Consider the following 20,939-nt stretch of genomic DNA (forward strand, 5'->3'; position numbering starts at 1 on the left):
AGCCACCCCCTGGGGTAAAAAGTTTTGGGAGACAAGCTGTTCCCATGGCCCTCCGTCCTCCCACGGAAACTTCTGTGTCCCTTCCAGCCCCCTAGAAGGGGTCTCCGATGGGAGACTGCCCACGGCCAAGCTTGAGCGGTGCGGGCTCTGGGATCCTTCCTTGTGGCCCCACTGTCTCCAGGCTCCACTGCCACCGAGCCCTGCAGTCCCTGGGAGTCCCCACACTGCCCCCAACCTTTGCACACGCTCCACCGGGACGCCAGTCTCAGCCCAGAGACCACCTCCTCCTGAGAGCCCTCCCACATCCTGGGTGAGAGGGACACAGCCCAGCGCACACTGCCCATGGGCCCTGAGTGGGCACGGGGCCCAGGGTCTAGGCCTCAGGGAGCACAGGCCCGAAGGGCGGGCAACCGTGGCTCAGAGCAGCCCATTCAGGACCTGCCTCCGGGCAGGCAGTCTAGGCTATGTAGGCGGGGCAGGGGAGAGGGGTGATGGACAGCCCCCGCCTCAGTCTCCCCATCTGTAGCAACAGCTATTTACAGGGATGAGGGCCCTCCACCCCCCCACCCCAGGCTAACCCAGCCACCTTCCCCTCACGCTGGGCCCACCACTCCGGGATGCTGCAGATGCACCTGTGGGGCAGGGGCCATACCAGCATCAACCGGGCCCATCTTCACCCCAACGCCCCACTCCACACACGCAGGCTGGCGCTGGTTTTTTTGTTCATTTATTTAAAACAAACATCTGTGCGCTATGTACAGGTCTGGCTCCCGGGCAGGTGGGTGTGCAGGGGGCCAAGCTGGGTGGGAGAGAGCAATGGCAGGGGGCAGGGGTGGGGAGGGGATCCGGCTGTTCGTCTGGCCAGCGGGGCAGCTTCTCCGTTCCTGCTGCCCAGCCCACCCCCTTGAGGCAGCCCCTCCCTGGCCCATGCCCACGGCTTCCCTCAGGTGGGGGCTTGCCCAAATGAGAGCAGGATGAGGGGGCCTCTTCCTACAGCAAAATAAATAAGGGCCGGGGGCGGGACCTAACCCAGTCCCCATCCTCAGCCCCAGGCCGGCCCATCAGTCTCGGGTGTCAGAGAAAGGCCCGTTCAGGAGCCAGGCCCGGCCAACAGGGTCTGGTGGCACCTGGTGGCCCTGGGGGTGGTGGGCAGAGCTGGACGGGGGCAGAGGCTAGGGGCCGGCCAGACCCCAAGGCTTTAAGGCAGAGCAGGGTGAGGGTGTGTGCGGCCCAGGGCCAGGCCAACCTTTGGCACAATCAGGGGAGGGCAGCGCAGTGGCCTCAGGCAGTGCTGAGGACAGGTGAGGGGCTGGAGGGGGCCCCCACTCCAGGGCCTCGTGGCGGGCACTGGGGGGCACAGGGTGGGGCCTCGGCCACCGCCTGACTTCTGTCCCCACTGCGTGTCCTTGAGCCAGCGCCTGACGGTCAGCAGAGTGTGTCCGTGTTGAAGGACAGCTGGGCCTGGTAGGTAGACGGCAGGTGAGCCGTGCTGGGGGAGGCGTCCGCTACCCCACGCACCCGCGGGCCTGGGACTGGATCCCCCACCTCTGTCTCCCGTGAGTTCTCCCTCAGTGGCCAAGTCTGGTGGCTCCTGTGTCCCCAGGCTCTGCTCCCCCCTACCCCACCTCTGCTCTGCCCGTGTCTGGAATCCCTCAAGGTTTCCAACGTGTCTCGGGGTCTACAACCAGTCTGTTTCCACCTGTGCCCGGAGCCTCCTGTGTCCACCCTAGTCCTGAGCATCCGACGGATCCCTCAGGGCGGCAGGAGTCCCCGGGGCCACTCCTCTCCAAGCCCTCTCCTTATGCAGAGCCTGAGCCCTCTGGCCAGCCTGGCTGCCCTGACCCTACAGGCCGGGCTCACCCGCTCCTCCTCGAAGCTGATGAGGCCCTCGTCCTCTGTGTCCAGGTCCTCGGGCTCGTCAGCCACGAGTGCCCGCAGCTCGGTGGGGGCGGGCCGGGCCCGGAACAGGCTGAGCAGGCGGCCCAGGGGAGACCGCAGAGCCGAGGGGGGCTCTGTCTCCTGCTGCTCCAGGTTGTCGCTCTGCTTCTTGGCGAAGTTCACAAATACCTGGCGGGCGGGGTGCGTGGGTGGGTGAGCGGGGTGCAGCCCAGGCTGGCCCGATGCGCCGAGCTGGGGCACTCACGTTGTCCAGGGTGGTCTGGCTGACCGAGTAGTCCTCGATGCCCAGCACGCCCGCCACCTGCTCCATCTTGCTGAACACCTGAGCCAGGGAGATGTGCTCCGACTGCAACTGGTACTGCACCTTCGTGTGGTGACGCTCCTGGGGACGCAGGGAGGTCAGAGGCGGCTGGGCGCACCGCCCGGCACCACCCCCTGGGGCCCCGCCCCACCCCCTGGGGGCCCCGCCCCACCTTGAGGACAGCCTCCGGGAAGTTGCGGTTGAAGAACCGCACCACGTCCTTCACGTTCTGGCTGCTCTTCGTCCTCACGGTGATCATGTATCCGTCTCCAAACCTGCGGGACAGGCCTGTGGCCCCGAGCCCCGAGCCCCCCGTCCCCCCCCCCCCGCGCCCCTCCCGCCGCCGGCACCCTCGGCTCGGCTCACCGGTTCTTCAGGTGCTGGATGCTGCCCAGACAGCGCAGGCGCCCGTTCACCATGATGGCGAGCCGCGTGCACAGCGCTTCGCACTCCTCCATGCTGCGGGGCGGAGACGCAGGGGCTGGGGCTGGGCGCGCGGGGCGGGGGCGGGGCGCGCGGGGCAGGGGCGGGGCGCGCCGGGGTGGGGGCGCACCTGTGCGACGTCAGCACCACCGAGCGCCCCGTCTTGATGAGGTCGAGGATGAGGTTCCAGAGGAAGCGCCGGGCCTTCGGGTCCATGCCGGTGGTGGGCTCATCCTGGGGGCGGGCGGCGCCAGGCTCAGCGGCTGTGGCCCGTCTACCCCGCCTGGCCCGGCCGGCCGCCTCCCGCCCCGGCTCACCAGGAAGATGAAGGCCGGGTACCCGATGAGCGCAATGGCCGTGGACAGCTTGCGTTTGTTGCCCCCGCTGTAGGTGCCGGCCGGCTTGTCGGCGTACTTGCTCAGCTCCAGCTTCTCCAGGGCCCACTTCACCACCTGGGGACGAGGACTGGCGTCAGGGCCTGCCCCTCTTGCCCGCCACGCCCCGCCCCCCTTGGGCGACCCTCACCCGGGCCTCGTCCTTCCAGGGAATGCCACGGAGCCGCGTGTACAGCTGCAGGTGCTCCCGGGCTGTGAGCTCGTCGAACAGGGCGTCGAATTGCGGGCAGTACCCCAGACTCTGCTGTACCTGGAGCAGCTCCTTGAGCACACTGGGGACACAGTGCCATCAGCACCGGCGGCCGCAGTCACCCCACCCGCCCAGGCGCCCGCCCGCCCGCACCTGTGCCCGTTGACAAAGGCCTCGCCCCCTGTCGTGCTCTCGTCACCCGTCAGCATCTTGAAGGTGCTGGTCTTGCCCGCGCCGTTCACGCCCAGGAGGCCAAAGCACTCGCCAGGACGCACGCCGAGGCACAGGCGATCCACAGCCAGGATGCGGCCTATCTTCCGGGACTTGTACACCTGGTGGAAGGGAAGGGTCAGCCCACCCATCCGGGCTGCCAGTCGGGCTGGCCGGCCCCTGAACCACACCGCCCCCTGGGCTCCACCCCTGTCTGCAAACACACGCCCCACCTGGGCCCCGCCCCCACACCTGGGCCCCGCCCTACCTGCAAACATGCCCCACCCGGGCCCCGCCCCTCTCTGGAAACACGCTCCACCTGGGCCCTGGTACACCCTCTGCGGCCCTGCCCCCCCCCCCCCCCCCCCCCGCTCGGAAACATACCCCATGGGCCCACCTTGGTCAGGTTCTCAATCTTGACCATGTCATTGTCAGCGTCCCCCCGCAGCACTCGCTGCCGCTCGCTGGCCACATCCACATCATCCTCCACAGGTTTGGTAGACACTGGCATTCGCCTGTGGGGACAGGGTGGCGGAGTCATCACCCAGTGCTCCCCAACTTTCTGTGGCCACGGCAGGGAGACGGGCAGTGCCCGGCCGGCCACTGGCCCCCACATCTCCCTGCACTCCCCCACTCACTGTGGCTGCCGCAGGAAGTTGTACTGGCACATGATGGTGAGGAAGAAGCCCACGAAGCCTTCGACCGTCATGGCCACCAGCCCCCTGGTGACGATGTCCCACTCGAATGGAGACTTCATCTTGTCAAACTGGCCTGTGGGGCAGCCGGCTCAGGGCCTGTGCCTGCGCCCCCGGCAGCCATGTCCTTCACGCCTGAACCCTCAATCTCTGGGCCAGGCCGGACCCCCCTCCGCACGCCTACCCACCCCGCTCACCAATCTTGGCGTAGTACTCGTTGATGTATTCGTTATACGCCATTTCCATGAGCCCGTGGCCCAGGTTGTAGTTGGGGAAGATGAGAAAGCAGCTTTTCAGGTAACTGTTGACAACCTTCAAGTCCTGGAGGGTGACGGGGGGTCACGGGCACAGCCTCGGCCCTGCTGCCCACCACGCCCGGCCACCCCGCTGCCCCACCTTGTCATGCTCAAAGAGCTGCAGCAGGAAAGTAGCCACGGTGGCCGTGATGCCAATGAAGAGGTTGATGACGATGAGAAACACGTAGGCGGAGCTGGGCACCTCGAACCAGAAGGAGGCTGGGTACATGATGGGGGTGATAGACCACCTGCGGGCAGGCGGGCAGGAGGCCGTCACGGGGAGCCCGCCCCCACCCCAGGCCCTCCTCCCAGCCCCCTCCCCCTTACCCATAGAGCAGGAAGAGAGAGAGCACGGCGGGGAAGTTGGTGGGTGACGTGTAGGCCGGTAAGTCGAACACGAACAGGATGATGACGCAGCAGGTGGCTGGGACCAGGTAGTTAAGCTACCAGAGCAAGAGTGGCAGGTGAGGGCCCAGGAGCAGGGGTGAGGGGTCCAGGAGTGGGGCTGGGGGGGTGCTGGGGCCAGAACCAGTGGGCCTGGCCGGAGACAGGGGGAGGGGACGGCAGGGGTCTAGGGGCAGAGGGAACCCCCCTCAGCCATGCAGGAGGAGCACACCATGTCCCACACGTAGTTGGCCAGCCAGTAGATGACGGGGTTGCAGCCACTGACAAACTGTAGGTGCTTGGCTTTGGTCGACTTCTCAGCCACCAGGAAGACCACGAAGCTGGCTGGCACGAAGGACATGGCCACGATGATGAAGATGGCGATGACCACATCTGTGCCCTGCAGCCTGGGGGCAAGGCAGCCATCAGCCCTGCCCAGCACCCGCACCTCGTCCCCCCCCCACCCGCCTGCATACATACAGGTAATCCAGGGAGAGGCTGGCACTTGTCTTGTTCATGGGGTGGTTGGTGACGGTGATGCCTGCAGACAGGGGAGGGCAGCCTCAGGGACCTGCTCCATGCCCACCCTGCCCGGCCCCCAGCCCAGCCCAGCCCAGCCAGGCTCACCATAGGCTGCCGGGTTGCCCTTGCTCCTGGGCAGGTTGGCACGCAGAATAGCGTTATTGAGGCTGTTGAGGTAGGTGGGCATGCTGTGATAACCCTTGTTGTTGTAGAAAACCTGGGAGGGACGCAGAAACGCCCTTAGAGCACCGTGGGTCCCTGCAGCATGCCGGCCACAGCTGGACGCTGCAGGGCCCGGGGCTGTGCCGCTCACCTGGGCTGCCCTGCGCACCGCAATCTTCCGCACCATGACTGGGGCCCGGGCACCAAACGAGGCTGGGATGGACTTCTGGACGTTGCCAAAGGTGATGGCCCCATACCTGGGCGGGTAGGTCGAGCGGCGTGAGGCCAGGCGTGCAGTGGGCGGTCTGCCCCCTCGCCCACAGTTGGCACGAACCCCCACCTGACTCACCGGTGCAGCCGGAAGCGGTCAGAGGTGAAGAGCAGGTACTCGGAGACGTTGTGGCCAGTGATGTCGGTCAGGATGTCTCCTGTGACCACCCGCATCTGGGGCGGGCGCCCACCCACACCCCCCGGGCAGGAGAAGCCGGTGCCCTGCGCAGAGCAGGTACAGCGGATAGGCTCCCGCACCAGGCGCGGTAGGGAGGGTGCTGACGTCCAGTTGTCTGCGGGTACAGCCGGCAGTCAGCTTAGGTCCGTGCCGTCCCACGCCCCCCGGCAGCCTGGCGGGCCCATACCTGGCCCAGAGGTGGGTGGCAGGGAAGCGTTCCAGGCCTGCAGGGGATCCTCCTCTGGGGACACAGGGGAGTCGGACGGAGCAGGTGAGGGTGGGGGCGGCACGAAGTTGGACAGCGGCAGCCCCTGCGTGAAGGACTCCAGGCACATGCTGTCGAAGAACCTCGCGGCCAGCAGCCGTGACTCGCCACTGGTCAGATTCAGCGTGGGCCCCAGCGAGCCATTGGCCGGAGACTTCAGCACGCAGGTGGCGCCCACGCCCGACGGCAGCCGGAACGTGCTCACAAGCTGCTGGGGGCTGGCATCCGGCGACAGTCGCAATCTGTGGAAACCCGCGGTGTGAGCCCAGCCTGGGCGGGGGGGAGGGGGATGAGTGCCCGCCCACCTTCCCCTCCCTCACCCGGCCCCTGTCCACCACAGCTGCCCCGCAGATGGCCTCACCGGTCCTCCTGGCGCTCCTCGTTGGCATAGGGGATGAAGTTGCCACGGGGCTGGGTGTAGTTGTGGTACTGGGAGGGTGACAGGACCAGAGGGGGCAGGTCACCTGGCAGGATGCACGAGGAAACCTGAGCAGGTTCTGACTGCCTGCTGGCGGCCCCCAGGCCTCAGTCCCCTCTTCCCAATACCCACAGGGTTGGAGCTTGGGGGCCTGGCCCTGAGGAGGCCCGAGTCCCCAGTAAGCCCCCAAGTGTGCCCGCCAGGCCCAGAGCGGGCGGTCCAGGAGCGGGGAAGAGCCACAGCCCCACTGCAGTGGGGCTCTGGTCCCCCCAGCACGCTGCCTGACCCAACGGCCATACCAATCTCAGGGACGGAGAGGGCCACAGTCATGGCCACGCAGACGAAGAAGGCGGGGAGCAGGATCTGGGAAGACAGGGCCTTGGAGTTGCGGCGAGCACAGTGGAAACGCTTCACCAAGAGTCCGTGGAACTGGCGCACCTTCAGCCACCAGCCCTCCAGCTTGCGGCTGCCCTGGCCGACCCTCGAGAGGGCCTCCGCCTCAGCTTCTGCACAGGGAGGGGGGCTGAGCAGGCGGCCCGACACCACCCTCCAGGGACCCTACCAGCCCCAGCCAGCCGCACCCCCCACCTTGCAGGCTGACGTTGTCGGGGTCCTGCGCATTGTCGAAGAGGGGTCGGTAGTCGCCATAGACATCTGCGTAGGTGGCCCCCTCGTCTCCACGGGTGGAGCCTACCGAGGACGCGGACTGCAGTGACACCTGTGACTGGGCCAGCTCTGTGCTCCGGGCCAGATCGCCAACGTGCACCTCCCCCGACGGGCCCTCCGCCACTGGGAGCACATCCTTCCTGGACTCCTTCACATCTGCCACAGCACAGGGGCCAGGGAGGGGACAAGGGGGACTGAGACCAGCGTGCCACCCCCAGTCCCCATGCTCACCCACCAAGACCCTCACCCCACCTCACCCTGGGGCGCCCCAATTCCCATGGCCACCCACCTACCCAGGCTCCTCAGCCCCAGAGCCAGCCTGGCAGGGAACCCTGGCACCTTATTCCCACCCAGAATCCTTGGTCCCCAGAGACCAGGCTAGAGTGGGCAGACAGCTGCGGGTCCAAGGTCAGGTGGGGTGGAGCGGGGCTCCCACCTGCCTCACTGTTCTCCAGAGACTGGTCCTCCTCTGACACCTTGAGGAACACCTCCTCCAGCGTCGTGTCCATCAGCCCGAAGCTACTCAAGTGCAGAGCGTCCAGACTGCGCTCCAGATGCTGGGAAAGGGTGACCCGATGCGGCAGGGACCGCCCCTTCCGCGCCCCGCCTTGGAGCCCACTCCACCACCACCACCACCACCACGACCCCGCCCCCTCCGCGCCCCGCCCTGGAACTCACTCCACCCCATACCTGGAAGAGGCGCTCAAAAGCCCCCTTCTTGGCGGCCTCGCTAGGCAGGATGTAGGAGAGCTCTGTGCTCGTGTCGGAGACTAGCAGGCAGGAGGCCACGTGCTTGCGGATGAACTGGGAGACCTGGGGCTCTGAGCAGCTGCTCAGCTGGGTGCGGCCTGGGGGGCTGGACGTCAGCCCTGGCTCTAGGAGGGGTGGGGAATGGAGAAGAGCTTCACCAGGGGGGTGGGGGGCTGGGGGAGGGGGATCCTCTACGGGGGAGCCCAGCCAGGTCAAGAGGAGGACCGAGGAGAGGGACCAGGCACCCCAGGCTCACTAAGGTAAGCCTTGAGGGCCCGCCCCTCGAGCTCACTGGTCTTGGAAAGGGGGTCCTGGGAGAGGGGGACCCCAGGCCGGCTCAGGCAGTCTCAGCACAGACCTTGGGGGTCCCCAGGCTCAGCAGGCCGCTTGACCAGAGTAAGGCGGTAACCGTCCCCATAGGCGCCCTTGAGGAAGAGCGGGGAGCCGCAGCACTTGAGTTTCCCATGGGAGATGATGGCTATGCGGTCCCCCAGCAGGTCGGCCTCGTCCATGTGGTGGGTGGACAGCAGGATAGTGCGGCCTGGAGGGGGGTGAGGGACCAGGCTCAGGGCGCTGGGCTGGGTGGGGCCGGCCGGGGCCGCCTGTACCCACCCCACGCTCGGCTCACCCGGCTTGTACTTCAGGATGAGGTCCCAGATGGCTCGGCGCGCGTAGGGGTCCACGCCGGCGGTGGGCTCGTCCAGGATGATGGCGCGGGAGCCGCCCACGAAGGCGATGGCCACGGAGAGCTTGCGCTTCATGCCGCCGGACAGCGTCTGCACCAGCGAGTGCCGCTTGTTGGACAGCTCCAGGTCTTCGATCATTCTGCGGGCAGGGCGGCGCATGTAGGGGCACACGCGCATGTAGGGGCGCACGCGGGCTCCCGCCACCGCCCCGGAGCCCCGCCCCCACCCCACCCACTTGTCCATCTCCTTGCGGATCTCCTCCTGGGCCCTGCTCTTGAGCCTCGAGTAGAACCAGAGATGCTCCTCCACCGTGAGCCGGTCAAAGAGCACGTTGTGCTGCGGACACATGCCCAGGTTCTTGCGGATCTCGTCCATCTCCGTGCGGATGTCGTGCCCGTAGATGGTGGCCGAACCCGAGGTCGGCGGGAACAAGCCCGTGAGGATGGACCTGGGCGGGTGGGCAGGGTCACGACCCCCACCTCCTGCCGGGAGCCCCACCCTGCTGCCCACCTGGTGAGGACCCACCCCCTGCACTGACACTCACATGGTCGTTGTCTTGCCAGCCCCGTTGTGTCCCAGGAAGGACACCACCTGGTTCTCGTAGAGGTTCAGGCTCAACCTGTTTAAGGCCAGCTTCTTATCGTTCTTGTAGACCTTGGTGAGCTTGTCCACACAGACCACCAGCGGCAGGTGGGTGGGCTCCTCCTCCATGCCCCGCGTCTCCTCTGCAAGAGGGCCGCGGGTCAGCTGAGGACGCCCCGGGGTCCCCCAACCCCAGTGACTGCCCCAGCCGCCCCCTGGGTGCCCGCCTCACCCAAGCGCCGGCTCTCCATGGCACAAGCCTGGTCCTCCTCCATGACGCTGAGCCGGGGGGCGCGAGCCCATGGCCAGGTCCACTCCCACGCCTCTGTGCGCCCGCTGCCGAGCCAGTAGGACTTCTGCAGTGGGAAGTACCAGGGCCGGGGTAGCCCGTACATGCCTAGGGGTTGGGGGGGTGGTGCAGAAGGCAGGCTGACCCAGGGCCTGGTGTCAGGTCCACCCCAGGCCATGTGCACCCCCTAGGGAGCCACACACCCTCTCCTTTCCCCCTGCAAAGGGTCAGCTGGTACCTGGGTGCACCGCCTCGATGTACCACGTGAGCACCCCGTAGACGGCCGCGTCCACCATCAACATGGTGACGGCCAGGAGCAGGTTGAAGTCATCACCTTCCACAGGCGACTGACTGAACGTGTGCCACTGGATGCCCACACCTGCCACCTCGTACAGGGCAAAGTACTTGGAGCCCAGGCCGAAGGCTGTTGTGGACATCAGGGACTGAGGGCACAGTGGTGTCAGCGGGGGAAGGAGGATGGACCCCGCCCCACTCCCAACCATCCCGATCCTCACCGCGATGCACTTCTCAAAGGCGGTAATCTTATCGTGGGCCACCTCCTCGCGGATCGCCACGTACATGTAGGGCACGTAGCTCAGGAAGTAGATGATGCCACCGCAGGCCGAGGCCAGCTTGGCCTTGGAGTACAGCACAGACACCAGGAAGCTAGGGTGGGTGGGGCCACGGCCATCAGCCACACCCGACCCTTAGGGCACAGCCCAAAGCCCTCCTGGCGCCACCTCCCGGGGTACAGAGGAGCTCCAGAAGGGCTGTTTCTGTGTTTTCTGGGTGAATGCAAGAGGCACTCTGCCAGGGCCCAGCAAGGCTCCCTGCCAGCCCCCTGCCAGCCCCATGGTGCTCACCAAAACATGATGGTGGCCACAGCGTAGACCGCCAGGAAGAGCCAGATGATAAGCACGTGACTGTGCATGAGAACCTGGCCGTACTTGAGGATGGCCGTGAGGGCCGTCACAGAGATGGAGAGCTGCACAAAGCCCGTGATGAACCAGGCCACCCAGTGCACGGCGTTGTTCAGGCCCATTGTCTTCATCACCTGTGGGCAGGTGGCCGGGGGGGGGGGGGGGGGGGGGGGGCGGAATGCAGGCAGGAGGCCTTGGGATGGGGTGCCACGAAGGAATGACGGGTCTCTGCCCTACCAGCCGGGCCCAGGGAAGGAGAGGTGCCCACAGTCTCCCCTCCACCTTCACTGGTCCCCCTGCCTCTATCCTTGCCCCATCCCCCCCTCCCCCCTCCTCACCTCCCTTCCATCCCCCCCACCCCCCACCTCCTTCAGCCGGTGCTCCTTCTCTGCTACGATGTGCTGGATGGTCATGGCCACTGAGTAGACCCAGGAGATCACCATGCAGAGCGGCATCATGTGCTCGATGACAAACAGGAAGCTGGGGGGGGTCGGGGCCGGGGCGTGAGGGGAGGGGCTCAGCCTGAGCCCCAGCCCCCGACCCCCCCAACACACACTCACTCGTCTCGCGTGTAGCAGGGGTAGGGAAACATCTGCACGTAGTTGCCAGGCTCCACCACGTCGTGCCCCACGAAGGTGTTGATGATGGCACGCTCCATCATGTCTGCAGGTGGGAGAGGTCAGCCACGGCAGGGGGGGTGGCCGGGCCCTACCCCGGCCGCCCCAGGAGCGGCCCTCACCCTGGATCCAGACGAAGCCATACAGAAAGTAGAAGCGGCCGCCTGTGTTGGGCCCCGGCCGCCAGTAGGCCCGGCGGATCTCGTTGGTTTTCTCAGTGAAGCTGGAGTTTTGGCGGATCTTGTAGTGCACGTGGGGTGGCAGGGAGCCGTCCTTGCGGGTCTGGAAGATCACGCCTGGAGACAGGACGAGGGGCAGGTGGAGGGGCAGAGCCCAGGCTGGCTGCAGGGTGAAGGTGTGAAGGGAGGAAGGGGCGGGGACACGAAGGGGACTGTCTAGCCAGAGCACCACTGGGGCATGAGGGGGGCAGGTCCAGGGAAAAGGTGGGGCCGGGGAGCTGGGAAGGTACCTGTTGCAGGGGCAGGGCTGGGATGGGGGCGGGGCGTGAAGCAGGGTACAGGGTCTGGGGCAGTGCTAGGGGGTGAGGGGCGGGGCTGGGAAAAGATAGGGGAGCCGTAGGGCGGGGCTAGGGAGGAGGGGGACCAAGGTGGGGCAAGGCTGAAGAAGAAAAGGAGCACAGGGGCAGGTAAAGCGGACAGGAGGGCTGTGATGGAGAGACGCGAGGCTAGGGCTGGGGGGGGGGGGGAGGCAGAAGAACAGGAGTTAGGGACCCGCCCAAGGGGGACCAGCTCACTGGCGAACACGGTGACATTGTCCTGGTAGGCCTGGTTGAGAGTATAGTTGACGATGCTCTCCTCGTCGGGAAAACCCTTGAAGATGTCCACACTCACCTGAGGGGAGGGGCATTGTTGGAGCCGGCCCCCGGCCCCAGTGGAGCCCGAGGGGCCACGCACCCCACCTTGGACATGAACTGGATCCAGCCGCAGGCCGCGTTGTCAATGGTGTCCAGCTGCTGCAGGAGCGCGGAGCCGTTGGGCAGCGAAAAATTGTCCTGGCGCAGGGCAGGCGGGAGCTCCTCCAGCGACAGGTTCAATGCCTCGGGGTGCAGCCGCAAGTCCGCCACATACTGGGGGGGGGGGGGAAGCCTGGCTCAGGGGGGCGGGGCTGACACAGGGGGCTCCGCCCACCCCACCCCGGCCCAGCACCCCTCCCCCACCTTCTGCAGCCCACCCCCGCCCAGCACCCCCGGCACCTGCTGCAGCCAGTGGAGGTGTTGCTGCAGCCTGCCCTCCTCCAGGAAGCTGCGGATCTCGGCAGAGATGTTGAGCCACACTTGGGCGTAGTGAGTCACGTTGCCTACAAGGGCAAAGGTCTCGTTGGCCTGCAGAGGGTGAGGGCACGGGTCATGGGGCTCAGGGCGGACCCCAGCCAGCAAGGGGGGACTCCACTCCTTTGTCTCCCCCAGGCCAGTCCTCCCCAAAACCAGTGTTGCTCTGGCCAGACTGCCACCTAGCTCGAAACCCTCCCCTCCCCAACCTTTCCGCAGTGACCCCACAAAACAGGCTCTGCTCTGGCTCCTGGGGCAACATGGCTTCGGGGTTCCCCTACGTCGCCAGCCGTGCCTTCCTGCCTCCTCTGTCGGGCCCTTCTCCACATGTCCCTTCCAGGGTCCTGACACCTGGCCCTTGCCTCCCTGCCCCCGGTCATCCTAAAGACCCCTCCGTAGGCTCCCCCCTTTCTGGGGCCATTTCCAGCCCTAGCTTCTACTTCTCCCAGACAGGACTCCCCCGGATTGGCCACCGACACCTTGCCCTCAGCTGGTCCCATACCGCCTAGCTACCCCACCCAATCGTCACCCACTGGATGCTGCAGAGATCCTCACATGCAGCCTCTCCTCTGTCCAAACCAGCACTGCGGGCCCTGGCCATGCCCGGCCCCCAAGGGCCTCTGCACCCTAAACGCCCCCTGTGGGTTCTCCCCCTCCCCCCGCAGAGCCGAGTCAGTGCTCAAGTGCCAGCTGCGCCCCTCCCATGCCAATTCTGGCAACCCCACTCGGCACAGGGGTCCCCGGCCTGCAGAACCCCAGCTCCTTCAGCTCCTGCCCCAGAGACACGTGCAGCTCTAGCACACGGCGCACCAGACTCGCCAACCTTGAGAATGACGCGGTCGGCCTCGGAGCCCGCTGGCGCGTACAAGATCTTGGGATTGCTGGTCATAAGGTGCACGAGGAGGCCCAAGTTCCGCTGCTCCTTGCTGGTGAAGCCCAGGGAGCTCATGTTGCCCCGCCGCAGTGCCTCCGGCTCGATGGTGCTAGGGTGGGGGTGGGGCGTGAGGGGCGGAGCCCGGGGGTCTGGATCCGGGAGGAGGGGTGGGGGTGGAGGTGGGGCCTCAAGAACTAACGGGGCGGGGCCTCAGCGTGGGAGGGGTGCATCGGAAGGGGTGGGGCACGGGGGCCGGGATACAGAGCCGGGTGTCCCGGTGTCAAGATGGGGGGGGGGGTCAGAGCCAGGCCTGGGATCAGACCCCCACCCCTGTCTCCCTGCCGCCCACCTACCGGTTGTTGCCGCACAGGATGGGCTGCAGGCCGGCCCAGAGCTGCACGAAGGCAGAGCATTGGCCCTGCAGCGCGTCGGAGGAGGCAGGAGCCGCAGCGGACGGAGCCCCCTCCTCCGCTGTGGAGTTGGAGCCCGTGCCCGCCGCCGCCGCCGCCCCCGTGCCGTTGGCCATCCTGCCGGGGCCGCTGGCTGGGGACCCCGGAGCGCGACGGGCGCAGGCACCCTGGGGCAGCAGCAGGGCCAGAGCTGAGAGGACGTCCACATCCTGCAGAACTTTCTGGGCGTCCAGCAGGTCCTCCAGCAGCGCCTGCAGCCGCTGTGGGGGTGGTGGCTGCTGCTGGGGAGCCGAGCCGTTGGGGGTGTCCAGGCCCAGCTGAGGAGAAATGAGCATGTGGGGAAATGCAGGCCTAGGAGGAGCAGGGGCCGGGGGCCGATCTGGAGGTGGGTCAGGGAGGGCACAGGCTGGGATGAGAGGATGCGGGAGGGTCGGCATCCCGAGAGAAGGTGAGCATTGGCGAGGGGCTAGGAAGCACACTGGGGTGAGGCCACGGGGTGAGGCAGGGGACACGAGGCATGGTTGTCACTGGGGGAGCGCGGGACACCCACCCATGGGCACGCCCCACTGACAGCCTTGGGCCCGGGAGTCCCTAGGACACCGAGAAGCCCCAGCACAGTGGACCTGTGGGCCAGCTGGCAGGCAGGACCTCACCTGCTGTGCGATCCTGGCCACATCCAGCTGGTTATGGAGCTCAGCAGCCAGCCCAGAAAAGCGCTGGGCGCGGGCTGCAGCCTGCCCATTGCAGACGGCATCCCGGTAGCCCTGCAGCGCCCTCTGCTGACCCTGGGACACGGTGAGGATCCGGCCCAGCTCCCTGGATCCCCGAGTACAGGTGAGTTCCTCCAGGAGGGCAGGCGTCAGCAGCATCTCCTGGGGGCGAGGCACAGGGGAACCGCTGGGCGGGAGCCTCAGCCCAGAGGAAACCAAGGCCCTAACCCAAGAAGGCCTCGGGTCGCCCCCTGCACCACCCACTGTGTCAAGTCTGAGACAGCCCAGGTTCTGTGACAGAGCGGGGGGGGGGGGGGGGGGGGGATGGACACACATCACTGTCCCGCCTTCCCCCTCTCCATGCCAGCCAGACTCCCAGAGACCTCCCTCACTTCCCAGTAGAAGCTCGGAATTATCAAGGGGACCCATTTTTTCATCCGCTCTGGCAGAAGCAGGCAGCACACCCCCATCCCACTAAGAGGCCCTCTCACCTCCATCTGGAATAGGGGGTTGTTCCAGGGCTCCTGACCCCTGGGGAGTCCTGAACCCACATCTAGGGCAGGCGAAGGGCCAAACAGCAGGTGATAGACCTGGGGTGTAAAGGGGGCATGGCTCAGGCCAGGAGGTGCCACAGCCTGGCCCCGGGGGCTGCCTCAGAGCCCCGCCCCCCCCCCCCCCCCCCCGTGCCTTCTATTCCTACAAGCAGGGGAGGAGGGTGGAACTCAGTGCCCAGGGCTGGCAGCTGCCCAGGAGTAGACACGCGCTCACAGAGGCCGCCTGCCCCACCTCACCTCAGGCAGGTCCACCCGGGCAGCCAGGAGGGCCTGGGCCGTGCTGTTAGGCAGCGACAGATTCTGCATCAGGAAACGCCAGAGCTCCCGCGGGTCCCTGGCCACCGAGCCCAGAGAGAAGGAGGGCACTGGACAGGCAGAAGGATGGCGCTGAGGGCCAGCTGGGCCCAGGGTCTAGGCACCCAGAACAGATTCAGCGCCAAGCTCCCCGCACCAGGCTCGGCCACTGTGGCGGTCAGCTCGGCCGGGACCACCCGAGCACGTCTGCCCCGGGAACTCGGAGTGATGGTTCAGACGGAGGCCCAGCCGCGAGCCCACGGTCAGAAGTGACCAAGCCGGGGTTTGAACCCAGCTGACACCAGAGCTCAGGTCTCAACAGCCTCCACCCCCGCCCTGCCGCACAGGCACAGCCCAGCCCGCCCAGGGCCCGGTGTGCACCTGCAGGTCTGTCCGGGAGGCTCTCCCACGCGTCCGGGCCCGAGCGGAGGGTCTCCAGGTGCTGGCGCAGGGCCTCGAGCTCCGAGCCCAGGCTGGGCCGCGCCGGGTCGAACAGGTTGCCCTCTTCCACCACGCGGTTGAGGCGCTCCAGAAGCTGAGTGACCCTGCACCACCATCCGAGGTCACCCACTGGCCTCCGCAGGGGGGTGGGCTCCCGGAGGGCGGGGTGGGGGGCACTCACGTGGAGTTGGCGTACTGCAGGAAGCCAAACTCGTCTCGCTGGCCATCCGGGCAAAGAGACTGCATGACGGGCAGGATGCCCGCAGAGGTGAGCGGCGCTGCCGTGTAGAAAGCTGGGGGGGGTTGGCGGTCAGGGCAGGTGAGAGGACCCGAGGGGTGGAGACAGAGGAACAGGAGACGGGGAAGGAGTCAAGAAAGGGAAGGGAGATGAAGCCGAATAAAGAAATTTAGAGAAAGTCAGGGAGGAAAAGCAGCTTCAGGCGGCAGACAGGGGGCAGAGGGCCAAGAGCTCTGGTGCAAAGGACCCCAGCAGGTCAGAGGTCAAAGGGTATCTCGCCATCCCCGCCCCCAACTCCCAGGGTGTCCTTCTTCCCTTAGCCAGCCAAGGCCACAGTGCCCTGACGCCTTCCCCAAGAATTCAGGTGTGGCACGGGTGCCACAGCCCAGGGGAGCACGTGGGGCCCCCCCCACCGGGAAGTGACCTCTGACCTCTCTGGCCAGCTGGTTAGCAGAGAGGACGCAGGAACCCACAGGGGTCTGCTGGGGGAGCAGCCAGGTGACCTGGCCCAGGCCTGCAAAGCAGGGCCGGGCGACCCCACAGAGAGATGGAAACCCCCAGAAGGGAGCCACCGTGGCCCAGGCACACTCAGCACCCACCGCCCACCGTCCCCCAGTGCTCCAGCTGTTCCTGACAGCGGAGAGGGGTTTTTGCGGGACGCAGCCAGGCCTGGAAAGGCTGTTAATGCAAGCGGGGTTGGGGCACGCTTAGGCTGCACCAGGAAGGCCTCACTTACAGACTGCATGCAGGCCCAGGAGGAGGACAAGAGACCATGCGGGGGACGGGTAAAACAGAACAGAGGAGAACCGTGAGGGATGGCCGCCGCGGCCGGCCCGGGCCCCTAGCCCAGCCAGGAGGCACAGCCAGGGACCGCGCGGGGGAGCGTGGCAGCTGGGACACGTGTGTGGCCGCGTGCACACAGGACAGGCATGTGTGATGCGGTGAGGACCTCCTGCCCCACCCTGACCCCCCAGCTGTGCCCTGGGCACCCCCCGCCAAGGACACTCACCTTCCTTCACGGAGATGGTCGGTTTCTTCTGCCGAAGCCCCAGCAGGATGAAAAAGAGGACCAGAGGGATGAAGATCTCAAAGGCCAAGACCCACTGGAAAGGGCGGGTTGAGTAAGGTACCTGTCCGGCAGCCTGGCCTCCCACGCCACCTGCCGGGGGCTGGACGGGACAGGCCTGAGCCCCCCCGCTCCCCAGACAGATGTCTTCCGGGTAGGCAGAGCCAGCCTGGGCCCCACATATTCCCACAGAGGCCACAAAAGGTCAACACAGGCCCTTGGGGGCCAACAGAGTCTGCAGCCCCACCCCCTTCCTTCAAGGGCCTTCTCGAAGGGCGCAATTGCGAGTGTTGTCTGGCCCAAGCCAACCAGGTCTCCCGCCCCCTGGCCCGGGTCCTGTTTGCCACACTGACTTGCCAGGAGAGACAAAACAGCCAGCTTGTGGTCTCCTCTGACCCGTGCATCTGCCCAGCTCAGCTTCCCCTTCCCCAGGCTAGGATCTTGGAGGTGGTCGTGGGCCCCATCTCAGCTCCCACAGTCCCCCAGGGTGAGTCCTCCTGGCTGTGACAGCCGTCATCACACCCCAAAGCCTGGACAGGAGGAGGCATGGCTCTAGCCCCAGGGCCTGAGCCTCCAGAGAAACCTGGTCAGAGGTCTGACAGCCCTGAGTCCCTGAGGCACAGGCACCTTCTTCCGCCCTGGCCCCTTCCCCTCCCCCCCCCCCCCCCCCCCGCAACGTGGTTCACGGCAGTGGGGGGCGCTCAGCAGCCCTGCCTGCCCTCCCCAGCACCCCTGTTCAGTATTCCTGGGACTGCTCCGGCCACCCCCGCCTGGGCGCCAAGGTGAGCCCTGATGGAACTGCTCTGTGTGGGAGACAAATGCCAGCAGCCCCAGGGACCCAGGCCTCCCGTGACCACCCCCACCTCTCACGGCTCAGGGAGGGAAGGTGGAGAGACGGGACCTCAGGCCAGCTGCCCTGAGGGGGAGCCCCCTGCTCAGCCCAAAGACACATCCCGACCTCCACCCCACTGGCTCTTCTCAGAGGCTCCAGGTTTTCTTCCTCCTCGCCCCCTGCCCCCAAAGCAGCTTCAGAGCCCCCACCCCGGTGGCGTTCCGCCTGGCCCAGGGCCCGGGCTCCCGGTCCCCTGGGGTGGACCAGCTGCTCCTGTTTACCGCACTCTGACAATCGCGCTCTGTGGCCTGGAACACCCCACTGTGTGTCCGCACCCCACACTCGCCCCAGCCCGTGCCAGCCTCCACCCCCTCCCAGGGCTAGCTGGAGAGGCACCACGGGCAGCCACGGGGCTGGGGACGGGCACAGAGTGAGGGTGGCTGCATGCGAGTGGCGACGCAGGAGCGCGGGGTCGCGGCCGCGGTGCCAGCCCCACCCACACCCGCCCTGCCACCGGGCACCTCCACCACGTAACTGCAGCAACAGGCCGCGGCTACCTCCTCATTGCTATAGCAACAGCCGCGCAGGAGCTGCTGGGAGGAGGGAGGCCTGCTTGGCGGGCGGGCGGGCGGCCAGAGGGGCATCTGGTTACAGGCAGGCAGTGCAGGTTAGGCCCCACCTGGGAGCCCCACCTGGGCACCCCACCCGCGGCCGGCAAGGTGGTTAAACCCCAGTCCCTTGAGACTAGCCCAGTGCCCCCATGGTGTTGCCGGGGCCTGGGTGCCCACTCTGGGCCTGAGCCACCTCCTGCTGTGTCAAGGGGAGAACAGAGGAGACCCGAACGGAGCGGCCTGACCCTGACCCCAGGGGTGAGGCTACAGCTGTCCCTACAGCAGGGCAGACCCGTCCCAGCTAAGAGGCGATAGGCGACACTCAGATGGAGAAACCAAGGCACAGAGATGCGAAGAGTGAAAGAGTGGGGTACAGAGGGCCTTGGTCCCTTCCCTCCGAACCAAGCCCTCCCCCAGAGAAGCGCATAGAACGCAGAGCAGAACCTCTGTTGGCCAAGCCCGCAGGTCCAACTCCAAAGCCCAAAACCTCCCCAGGAAAGTGGGGGGCCAGGAGGAGTGGGCCAGGCACTTGGCCAGCCCCTGCCCCAGCCCCGCGGCGCAAGCCCAGCAAGGCCTTAGCCACCCTGGAGGAGGAATTTCTGATTTGCTGTGGCCTCAGGCCGAGGACCTCCATGTGGCCCAACCAGTCCCTGGTGGTGCCGCTGGGCAGGGGACAGGAAGACTCTAGGGAAGGCCCAACCTAGCAGGTGGGGGCCACTCCCGGGTATCTGGCAGAAGGCACCTCCCAGCTGCTTGCCAGGTGCCCCACAAGCTGCTGCTCCCTTCCCTGAGCCTTGAGGTCTCCAGTGGATACAGGGACCATCATTCTAGGCTCTGTTCCCAGCCCCTGGGGGCCCTTCCTGCTGAGAACCCTGGGGATAATGCTAATGCCCACATCCCAGTCTCCCTTCCTCCCCTGAGCCCTGCCCTGGTGCCCCTAGTAAACCCAACTCTGAAGCAGGGGAAGGTGCACCAGAGGCTGCAGGCCTGACCCATGGGACCCGGTGCCAGCCAGCCCCAGGCACGTGGGCAGGGAGTGTACTCAACCCCGGCTCCCTGCCAGGCTCAGGTGCCCAGGGCACTCCTGCCAGCCATGGTGATGATGGCCACCCCACCCTGCCTGCAGCCCTGGGCTTCTGATTATGCACTCCAGAGCCCTTCTCAAGGAGGCACCCATGCAGAGGCTCATCAGCCCCACCGGGCTCAGAGTCAGGTGGGAGAGGAGCCTCTTGGGCCCCAGGTGGGCAAGGGGATGCCTCCTCCTCGGGCCCCCACTCTGGACCCCAGCCTGCTCTGGGCCTCACTGTGGAAAATCCCCAGGGCCCATTCAGAAACCAGAGCTGCCCAGGCCTCTCTGGTGCATGTGCTGCTGTCGGCTGGGCAGGACAACAGGAGATGGCCCTGCCCTTCCCGGGGCAAGAGCAGTGAGGGCCGGCGTGATGGTACCCATTCTGCCCCAGGCTGGCTCCTCACCAGGGCCTCTGCCCCTGACAGCTGCTGTGTCCTGTACCCTCAGGCCCCTGGCCACCCCAGGCACGGGCGGACAGCTGGGGTGCTTGGAGGTCACATCTCCAAATAGCAGGATCCGGCTCCCAAAGGAAGCTGGGGCTGGGGAGACCAGAAGGCGGATCGGCCTCAGGGAGGACTGCCCCAAAGGACAAAAGGGTGCAGGGCTGCAGGCTGGCCGATGCTGCCACAGCAAGGACATTCCCATTGGTAAGAAGGCAGGAGCACAGGCTAAGGGACTTTCGGGAAGGGTGAAAAAGAGGAGGAGGAAGAGGAGGAGGAGGAGGAAGAGAGGTGTCTGCCCAAGGGCAGAGGGGTGGTGCAGGGAGGGAAGGGGCAGGGTCCCTGCAGGGACTCCAGGGGGGCTGGGCCCAGAGGCCAAGGAGACTCTGGGCTGGACAGAGTCCCCCCATGCCTGTCCTCTGTCCCCGGAACCAGGGCCTCCCGCGACCCCAGGGTCCTGGGACCGCTCGCCCCCCTACTCGCGCAGCTAGACCCCAAGAGCGCGCCGCGCAGGGCGCCCATCCCGTGACTCAGCCGAGCACCGCGAATGTCAGCGGGAGCGGGCCGCGGGCTGGGCACGGCCGAGCCCCCTCCCCAGAGGCCGGAGGCCAGAGGCCGGAGCCGGCCAGGGCGGGCGGGGTCCGGCGAGAAGGGGTCTCGGGCCCGCCGCCCCCAGAGCCCGCCCGGGGTCTGCGCGCGCCCGGCCGCACGTGCGCGCGGAAAACGCGCCGCCGGCCCCGGTGCGCGCGCCCTCTCGCTCGGGGCAGGCCGGGAGGCGCGCGGGGTCGCTCACCGGGCTCCGGCGCTTCAGCGTCACGTTCTTCCAGAGCAGCAGCTGCAGCTGGTGCAGGAAGCCCATGGCGGGGCCGCGCTCCGGCCGCCCTCGCGCCGCGGCCCGCTCCTCTGCGCGCCCCGCCGGCCCCGCCGCCCGCCGCGCCGCTCGGCATCGCCCGCGCGGGGCGGGGCCTCGGGCGTCCGGGACCGGCTCCGCGCT

The 20,939-nt window shown here is 67.0% G+C and overlaps 1 protein-coding gene across 1 annotated transcript; it reads right to left on the bottom strand.

The window, feature by feature from the left end:
- Positions 1 to 711: 711 nt before the first annotated feature.
- ABCA2 (ATP binding cassette subfamily A member 2) lies at positions 712 to 20,897 on the bottom strand. The gene is made up of 48 exons (XM_086684570.1): positions 20,739 to 20,897; positions 16,937 to 17,030; positions 15,871 to 15,982; positions 15,630 to 15,793; positions 15,192 to 15,319; positions 14,892 to 14,990; positions 14,344 to 14,562; positions 13,634 to 14,007; positions 13,230 to 13,389; positions 12,332 to 12,460; positions 12,038 to 12,205; positions 11,873 to 11,969; positions 11,241 to 11,414; positions 11,062 to 11,164; positions 10,867 to 10,981; positions 10,445 to 10,635; positions 10,097 to 10,247; positions 9,820 to 10,024; positions 9,525 to 9,689; positions 9,255 to 9,435; positions 8,946 to 9,158; positions 8,653 to 8,849; positions 8,383 to 8,565; positions 7,965 to 8,149; positions 7,711 to 7,831; positions 7,197 to 7,430; positions 6,908 to 7,114; positions 6,552 to 6,654; positions 6,113 to 6,432; positions 5,827 to 6,040; positions 5,629 to 5,734; positions 5,421 to 5,532; positions 5,274 to 5,334; positions 5,026 to 5,200; positions 4,737 to 4,852; positions 4,510 to 4,657; positions 4,311 to 4,434; positions 4,057 to 4,189; positions 3,816 to 3,933; positions 3,362 to 3,540; positions 3,149 to 3,290; positions 2,941 to 3,075; positions 2,754 to 2,857; positions 2,567 to 2,659; positions 2,373 to 2,475; positions 2,144 to 2,281; positions 1,861 to 2,067; positions 712 to 1,461 (listed from the first exon to the last, which is right to left on the bottom strand). The coding sequence occupies exons 1-48, from the start codon at positions 20,802 to 20,804 to the stop codon at positions 1,426 to 1,428; spliced, it is 7,302 nt and encodes a 2,433-aa protein (XP_086540696.1). The 5' UTR covers positions 20,805 to 20,897; the 3' UTR covers positions 712 to 1,425.
- Positions 20,898 to 20,939: the final 42 nt, after the last annotated feature.

The sequence above is a fragment of the Puma concolor genome, chromosome D4, assembly GCF_028749965.1.
Source record: "Puma concolor isolate L17-30 chromosome D4, mPumCon1.1.hap2, whole genome shotgun sequence".
NCBI classification, from domain to species: Eukaryota; Metazoa; Chordata; class Mammalia; order Carnivora; family Felidae; genus Puma; species Puma concolor.